Source organism: Sinocyclocheilus anshuiensis, unplaced genomic scaffold, assembly GCF_001515605.1.
Source record: "Sinocyclocheilus anshuiensis isolate Anshui unplaced genomic scaffold, SAMN03320099.WGS_v1.1 scaffold130, whole genome shotgun sequence".
NCBI lineage: Eukaryota > Metazoa > Chordata > Actinopteri > Cypriniformes > Cyprinidae > Sinocyclocheilus > Sinocyclocheilus anshuiensis.
Genome location: NW_015544207.1, coordinates 2,426,429 through 2,435,074, shown reverse-complemented (window position 1 = coordinate 2,435,074; position 8,646 = coordinate 2,426,429). Strand labels below are relative to the sequence as shown.

The following is an 8,646-nucleotide window of genomic DNA, read 5'->3' as shown; positions in this document are numbered from 1 at the left end:
TGTGTGTGTGTGTGTGTGTGTGTGTGTGTGTGTGTGTATGTATATATATATGAGAAATTTAGTTGACTTCAGCCATGACAACAAGAAAAAAATACTACATGAAATGCTGTTTAAATTGCAGCATGTTTACTGTTAAAGATAAGAATGTAATTTATAGTTCTGTACAGGATTGTTTGTTTAAAAAATCTATTTTGGGGAATGGAAAAGGTTATGTGAGGATATGTGGAGGCCACGTGTCATTACATAGACTGATTACATTAATCATGGCTCAAACCTATCATTTCATTGGAGCAAATAATTACTCCAGATTCACCACATACATGACACATATTTGTGTGATGACTAACAAGGTCAAATGAGTGAACGAAATAGGCTCAGTGCAAAGTGAAATACTGCCACCAAGCCAAAGCCTGGAGAAAAACAGTGGAAATCATGAGAAGGTTTTTTTCCCAGTGTGTACCATCTCATGATTTCCTTATGATAAAATTAAAATAAAATAAAAACAAAATTGGAAAAAGAAAAGGATAAATGTAAGCTTATGCCTACATAATGCAGCACTTACCAAAGGACTATGAGATGGTGATGATGATGATGAAGATGATGACACAGTAAATGTTTTCTTTTGAACCCAGCGATTAATTCGATCAGAGAGTCCCGAAGAAAAGCTGCGAAATTCCTGAAACAAAGTAAATGCTCTTAACAAATGATTGAATGGTCAGTTCAGATGAGCTCAAACAAGTAAATAAATAAAATAACCCATTTTTCCAGACACTGAAATGGTCCTCACCTGTTTGGAGAGCACATGGCTTCTGTCGGATCCCTCCTGTTCTTTCTCAAACAGCTCCCTCTTCCTTGACACCTCATCCGCTAAACACACAGTCTGGTGCACCACTGGGGATTTGGATATTTCCCATTTCTAAAAGTTGAAAAGAGCAACAAAATACATTTCTCAAGCATGGTTTTGTTTGTCTTACATTCAGCGATATCTGCCACTGTTCACCAAAAGAGCCTAAAACTCTTTCAACAGCTGCTCAGTGAAATGAGGTGCTTAACCTGATAAACATTTTATTCTCAATCTTATTTAAACTTGATATTAGTTCTTCTGTTTTATTGATCATATTAGCAACATTTTGCGACCAATCTATGCAGTTGAAAAGCTTTACTGGAAATAAAATAGGATGAAATAAAGTGGCATACAGACATATTATGAGCAACTTTTCATGCTAGGTTAATTTTCTGCAAGATTTTTTTAAGACCAAGTAAAGAAAATATAAAGAATAAACTGAATGAAATATGTCAATATGGTCTCTAAATCTAAATGTCTTGTATTAACAAAGTTTGAAAATACAACATCCAGTAGATCTCAGGGAAAAGTGCTGTTCTTCCTCTGTATTTTTGTCTTGTTTTCCAGTGAAAATGTCCAAACATTATTAAATCAAGATATATTTACTGGAGACTCAAAATGACATAAGACATGTTTATGTGAAACTGATCAAAATGAAGAAAGTCACACATCTGTCAGTAGGAACAGAAAAATCTACTTAATTACAGATATATGTTCAGATACTTGGCAGATTTTTGTTCTTGTTTTAAGCACATTTAATTTTGTTCAGTTTTTCAGAAAACATGACTTCATATCTTCAATTTGCATATGAAGTAAATGTATCTTGATTTAAGAATGCTTAAATATTTGTTTAAATATTGGGAAAAAATATGCATTTTTAGCAGTGCATGTAACATTTAATAGTTCTAAAAAAATAGAACTTTTATCTTTGATGCAAAAAAAAAAAAAAAAAAAAAAATGGAACATGTGGGAAAGTGCCAAGTTTTTAGTCATTTCAGATTCAGACCTGTGAGGCTTGAGCCAGTCGTTCCATTTTCTCCTGAATGGAGCGAGATGATAACCTCTGTCGGGAGCTTGAGAAACAGCACAGACAGCAGTTAATTCAACACACCCTCATTGTACTGCTGCTGAAACAGAAACTAATACAGACGCGCACTCACTTTCTCTGAAACGGAGTCTGCTGCTCCTCCTCTTGTTTGGAGCTCTGTGGGCCAGAACATCCAGAATAAGCTTGAGAGTTCATATTGAGACTGGACTGAAGGTGTTTGTAGTAGATTTGTCTTTAATAGCTTTACCTTATTGGATTCAAAGGTCTTCTCTGCAATCCGCACACTTGCACTGTGGACGAGATGGGATGTTAATAGTAATGTGTCATTGATTGATTATCTCATTTTCTTTTTTTAGAATTTTTATTAGAATTATGAGTGAATCTGATATTGTGGTCAGGGTAACATGCTACAATAAGGTTGTGTATGTTAATCAATGCAATAATTTACAAACTAACAATGAGCAATACTTCTACAACATGTATTGATACCTTTTAATGTTCATTTCTACATATACTAATACATTAATTAGACATCGTACATGATTACATTAGTTAATACATTATCTGCTAACAACGAACAATAACGTATTTAACTAACTAATCATTTATGTAAAAGATAAGACAGTGTTAGCATATTCAGAAAATAATCATATTTTCTTCAGGCCATTCATGGTACACAAAAAACAAAACTAAAAGAGAATATTTATTGAAGATGTAATGTAACTGTTTTAGTCAGAAGAACATAGCCCATTGTTAAATGTGAGATGTGAACAATTGTTGAGTGAAATTAAATTGAATGTCATTTACAATTAAATGTATTATAATTTGAATTTATATTAAATGCAGTTAACTGAACTTTAAAGTGCTTTTTATAAACTTGCTTAAGTAGGACTTAAGTACATTTTATAATATGAAAATTATGAAATAAGCTTAAAATGGAATGGCAAATACACTGGCAACCATTTATGCTCAACTAAATTATACTTTAATGTCATTTTCTATTGAAACTTGTATGTTATGTATTTAAATATATTGCACATTTGTAATGACAAAGTTGCAATATCAAAGATTTAAACTATACTACCTTGTCTATTAACTAGATTTAAAATCTTGAATAAGACACTACAGTTAAAATTAGAATCAAGTACTTTACATGTGCTTTAGTATGTTAGTTGACATCAAAATAAGTGTACGTCTTTAAAGCAAGACAAAAAATTAAAACTGATATAAATTGTATTTAATGTAAATCTTTTAATTTGACATTATTACAAAGTGCACTTTTTAAAATGTACTTAAGTGTGTTAAGAAACAGTCATGAGCGTGAATTCTCTTGAAATACATGTAAGTGGCCTTATTTCATTAATATTATATTATCTGCAAGTAGTTTTTTTTTTAAATATTCTATTAAGATTTGAAGTGCAAGTGCACATTTAGTATAGTTAAGCACACTTCTTTTTCACAAAAGTAGTACTTTAAAAAATGAAGCAAAATTTCAAATGCACATTTCCTTTATTTATTTATTTGTGTGTGTGTGTGTGTGTGTGTCGATCAGTACCTTCTCTGTAGCGGCATGTTTTCTTCCTCCTTCTTCTTCACCATCTGAAATGGATAATGACACTAAGGCACAAAGTACTGTCTATCTGTCTGTGTGTGTTGAGTTAGTAAAATATTTAACAAATGAGTCCTGACAGAACATGGCATAAATAATAAAAGCTGTATGTGACGTAGCACTTGAAGGTTATTGACACAAGCAAATTTGACAGTATAGTGGCTTGCTGTACTGTCCACATGAAATGCAAATGTTGACACTGTGTTATATAACATATTGACTCTCATACTTAATTAGCTCAGATGTATTTATATAGTCAAACGAGAGCTTTACCCTGAAGGACACCGTTCTGGAGCTCTGCCGTGTGAACGCAGGTTTCGCAGCTGGTTCGAAATTGCTCGGTGACCCATTTTCATGTCTCTGTGCACACATGCAAATAAAATAAGGCAGTAAGAGGAGAAACTGTAAGAGAATGCATAATGAATTACACAAGTATAATCAGTCAATAAATGATGAAGCCTGTTTTAGATCTCTAGAATTAATTCAGCTGCAGAATGCGGCTGTAACTCTTGTAAATAATAGAAGTCTGTGTACAGAATGGGATCCAATGCATTGCTTACATTGTAATTATTTGTGAGATTTACTAGTAATTTCTGGGAGCAAATAGTTTCAAAGTCAACCCTTCCCTTTTTTTCAGTGTACACTGTAAAAAATTACTTAGAAAACTATTTCAGTCTTTCCACTTCATATTTCATGTTTAATTCAATGTGTTACCTGCAGTTTATTTGAAACTTTTACTCAGAAATAGCTGATAATTACACAAATAATTACAAAGTCAATTCTACATATTTTTGTCAGTGAAACATGTAAAAATTACATTTGTAAAGTTGTGAGTGAAACAAAGATTACTGATTTGTGTTTTATAAGAAAATACTGTCAGTCTTTCTACATTAAAATTTCACATTTAATTCAATGCCGTTTTTCGTAATTAATTGTGAAATTTTCTAGCACTTTCCGAGTGAAAATTGTGTCAATGCAAATCCTACACCAACATTTTGTTTTTCAATGTACATGGTCTCCTTTATCCCCTTAATCATTTATAATATCTGTGAAAATGTGTGTTTTTTTGGCCACAATAAAAACAGTAAATGTCATAGCGTCAATTTTCCTCTAAAGGGAGCTCTAACATCATTCTACTTTGGTACATTGGTAATATGCTATTCTTTGAAGTACTGTATAAATGCCTTGGTATATATATATGCTATTGACATATAAGTGTTGTAGTACCATGGAATGACTGCCGTTGTACCATGGTATCACCATAGTACTTTCTGTAGGGAAGCTATGCTAAACAAGACAGCAGTGCTGTTAGTGTGAATCGTGGCAGTCTCACCGCTGCGTCTCCATTCGGTGTGGGGCTCATAGAGCCGGAGTGGGTGGGGCTGCGTGGTGACTCCGCCCTCGGGGACTGAGGGGGCGGAGACTTGGGGCTTAGAGGAGAAACCAGTCTGCTGGTTGCTGAGGGTGATGTGGGACTCTTATCAAAGGAGATGGAGAGAGAGCTGCTCAAAGAGAACAACAGTTAGGATATAATTTGAGCAGGGCAAAGATTGTGCTTTCATTATCACAGTGAGCAACTGCAAACAGATCAATGTCTCCAGTGAGAGAAATAATGAAAGAGCTGGGTTTACACTACTGTCAGTCCAGCATTTCACTCTCTAATTCAAATATTTGTAATGGGTAGAAGCTGTAAATACCTCACAAACTTTCTGGATGCTTTTGAGGGGGGTTGGGAGTTTGTTGATGTTGAATCTTGGTTCGTGCCTCCATTTTCTTGCTATAAAAAGACAAAAAATGCCATTGAGTATGTAAATGATGATGTGATGGTAGAAATGTGTTAACCGGTATGTTGCTATACACCGTGGTATAGATATGCCAGTGTGCGGGATTGCTTTGTGATGGAAATGTGTCAAGATGAAGAACTTATTAAGTGGTCTTGTTGTTGGAAATTGTTCAGCATTATGCATTTTGCCTCACTATAGGTGAATTCATCAGTTACGTGTCTGTTGTCTGGGGCTTGTTTTGAACTCTTTAGCTGTTATTTAATAGGAAGTTGTTTTTGCACTGTTGCCAGACTTATCATTCATTCAATATAATCTTATCTTTTGGTTTGCGTCCATCAGGTTCCAAATAAAAAGAGAAAATAATCAATGAGATTAAGTACATTTCTTTTGTATGGATTTTTTTATTGATTGGATTATGTAAAAATAGGTTATTTAATACATACAAAACTTTGACAATGGATTACAAGGAAACGCAAATAATATTCTGATATAGGTTTGGGGTCAGTGAGATTTTTTTTAATGTTTTTGAAAAGTCTCTCATGCTTACCAAGGAAGGCGGCATTTTTTTTTTTAAATCAAAAACACAGTAAAAATGCTAACATTATAATATACTGTATATATAAGATTGGAAAATAACTGTTTTCTAGTTTAATATGTTAACATGTAATTTATTCCTGAATTTTCAGCATCATTACTCCAGTCTTCAGTGTCACATGACCCTTCAGAAATCATAATAATATGCTGATTTGCTGCAACAGTGATATTTTTAAGGATTCTTTGATGAATGGAAAGTTCAAATTAGCAGCATTTATATGAAATAGAGATCTTAACATTATATTTATTATATTACTGTTATATATTATTTTGTATTATATTACTATATTATGTCTTTACTGTCACTTTTGATCAATTTAATGCACACTTGTTCAATAAAATGAATCAACCCTTTGAACTGTAGTGTACACCACTACTTTTGCACTGTGATATACGATTTGAGTAACGCCACCAAACTCTAATTTAAAATGTAAACATGGATAGACATCAAAGATATTTCCAAACAATTTCTGAGAAAATCTTTAAGAAATGTCCTGTTTAAATTTTAATTCAGGCACTTTTGATTTGAGATCACTAACACCTTTGGAATTATCGTCTGACATACTGTAAATGGCAGATGTGGTAGATGCTGGTAACATTGCTTCGAACGAACATAAGCAGATAAATAATACAAACTACAGATTCATAATTGCAGTGAAATACTGCAGTTTCATTAAAAGGAACATTTTAACATATTGTTCCTTTAACAGTGACGGCACACTTCAGAAGTGGGTCAAATGACTTAATGTTCTCTCATGTGGAGGCCCTGTAGGTGTGTGTAAGAAAGACTGGGCCTCCCGCAGCTCTTTCTCTTAATCCGGTAGATGATTAATTAATTACACATTCTACGGGTGGTATCGAGACACAGCTTCACAGCAAGCAGATGACCTCTGACCCCTAGCCACATGATGAAGCCTTTCAGACTTACACTGCGCAGAACTGACAACAGAGATAACAGAGAGGAGAGGATTTTATAATTAAACCATTGCAAAACAAGTTCATCCAACAAGTTCATTTAAACTTAGAGAGCATGTCTAAGAATGACAAAAACAATGAGACACTGCTGTCTACCTTCGATACAACCTAACCGTTTCACTCTCACTGTCCTACTATATATAGCACCTAATGGGTAATGCTACAATGTCATTTGCAACATTAATGTTCCCCTGCTGTGAGAACTGATGCATAACCCTATCAAAAAACAAGATCCCAGTTCAGGTTACAGCCTCTGCAAAGAATATGCCATGCCAAAACATACAAAGGCTTAAAGTGGTTTATTTAAAGAAGTTACTCATAATTGTTGTTAATGGCAAAGTATTTGTTCTACCAACAAACGCCAAACCATACCAAGCCCAACAGTACAACCATAATTGATGGATTTAAAATGCTCTATGACACTGCATCCACATTGATTCCAGAAAAGTCTGACGTTAACATGTTGTTAAGCCTACAGTGATATGCTAATAAACATCAAAATTACAAAGCAAATGCAGATTGTGGGTGAACTAGTTTACCTTAGATTCTGTACTTTATTAAAGATAATAATTTCTCTTGAATATATACTTAAAAAGAAATCAAAGAGACTTTTTCTCTCCCTTAAAACAAGATTTGATCAAGTGGTGTTTTAGGAGATGTCATTAGGTCTTACAAGATTGTCAGTGCCATGCTGAAGATCCAACTCTATGCATGTTCTGCAAAACCATTAAACATTTAAAAGTTTTAAGTTTTAAAAGTTTTAAAGTAGATTTTTTTTAAATGAAGTACACTTAGTAAGATTTTACCAGAAAAGATTTTAGAATTTTAATCATATTTTAATTTTAAAAATCGTATATCATTTTTAACTGCTGTATTTCTCTGTTTGCTTGGTTTTTATTTTGTGTTTATGGAACTCTTGTATTATTGCAACTCAGTTTTTGCCATGAAGATGGCCTTAGATGCTGGCATGGCAATACAAATAAATAACTACTACTACTCAAAGTAAAAACAAAAAAAATTAATAAAATTAATTAAAAACATTGTTTATTGTCTCCTAATGATGCAGTTGGTAGATTTTGGAACTGATATTGGGGGAACTAGCTCTAATACAGGGCCAAACTTCCAATGGGGCCTCAAGATGATTAAAATAAGACAAAACATGTAGTAAAATAAGTTAATATAACTAAAAATAAAAATGTGTCTTGTTTTAATTCTCCTCAATTTTTTTTTCTTTATGTATGTTTTCAAATAAAAAAAAATCATATCTAGACCTGGAAATGTCATGCCAATCAATAAAACCTAAAACTCCATGTGAAGTTTTACAATCAATATACATTTTTCTAGTTATGCCAAGATCTAAAATATCTTCTTAGGTACTGTAAAAGGTGTGAGTAAAAATCATTTAAAAATCCAAGTAAATCAACTGGAAAATGCAGTTTAGTTAGAAAATGCAGTCAGTTTATTGGTTAAACAGAGTGAGAAACTTAAAGAACATGCAACTTTAAACTTTTGGAATTCTGTTATTTCATTTACAGAAACGTCTCGGTTACGTATGGTAACCCTCGTTCCCTGAAGGAGGGAACGGAGACGTCACGTCCGATGACCGACGAAATTGGGATCTCGCTTAGAGAGACCAATCTACTTCGAGTGTAAACTAAACGAGCCAATGCACATTGGCATGCGATTATTGCATCCAGCTGCCGCTGATCACAGCGTGAGTATAAGTAGGCAGCAGATGCAGCGCATATTCAGGTTTTCGCTGAGGAGCCGAGCCGGTGACCCGGCCGCTCAA

The 8,646-nt window shown here is 33.6% G+C and overlaps 1 protein-coding gene across 1 annotated transcript in view; it reads right to left on the bottom strand.

Moving 5' to 3' along the window:
• Positions 1 to 8,646, bottom strand: part of lad1 (ladinin) — a 19,022-nt gene that overhangs the window by 4,271 nt on the left and 6,105 nt on the right. The window contains exons 4-12 of the mRNA XM_016497512.1: positions 5,199 to 5,278; positions 4,835 to 5,003; positions 3,775 to 3,861; positions 3,448 to 3,491; positions 2,140 to 2,182; positions 2,005 to 2,048; positions 1,851 to 1,917; positions 788 to 916; positions 563 to 676 (exon numbers count right to left, since the gene is read on the bottom strand). Of these exons, the coding sequence (XP_016352998.1) occupies positions 563 to 676; positions 788 to 916; positions 1,851 to 1,917; positions 2,005 to 2,048; positions 2,140 to 2,182; positions 3,448 to 3,491; positions 3,775 to 3,861; positions 4,835 to 5,003; positions 5,199 to 5,278 (777 nt within the window). The remainder of the gene's footprint in view (positions 1 to 562; positions 677 to 787; positions 917 to 1,850; positions 1,918 to 2,004; positions 2,049 to 2,139; positions 2,183 to 3,447; positions 3,492 to 3,774; positions 3,862 to 4,834; positions 5,004 to 5,198; positions 5,279 to 8,646) is intronic.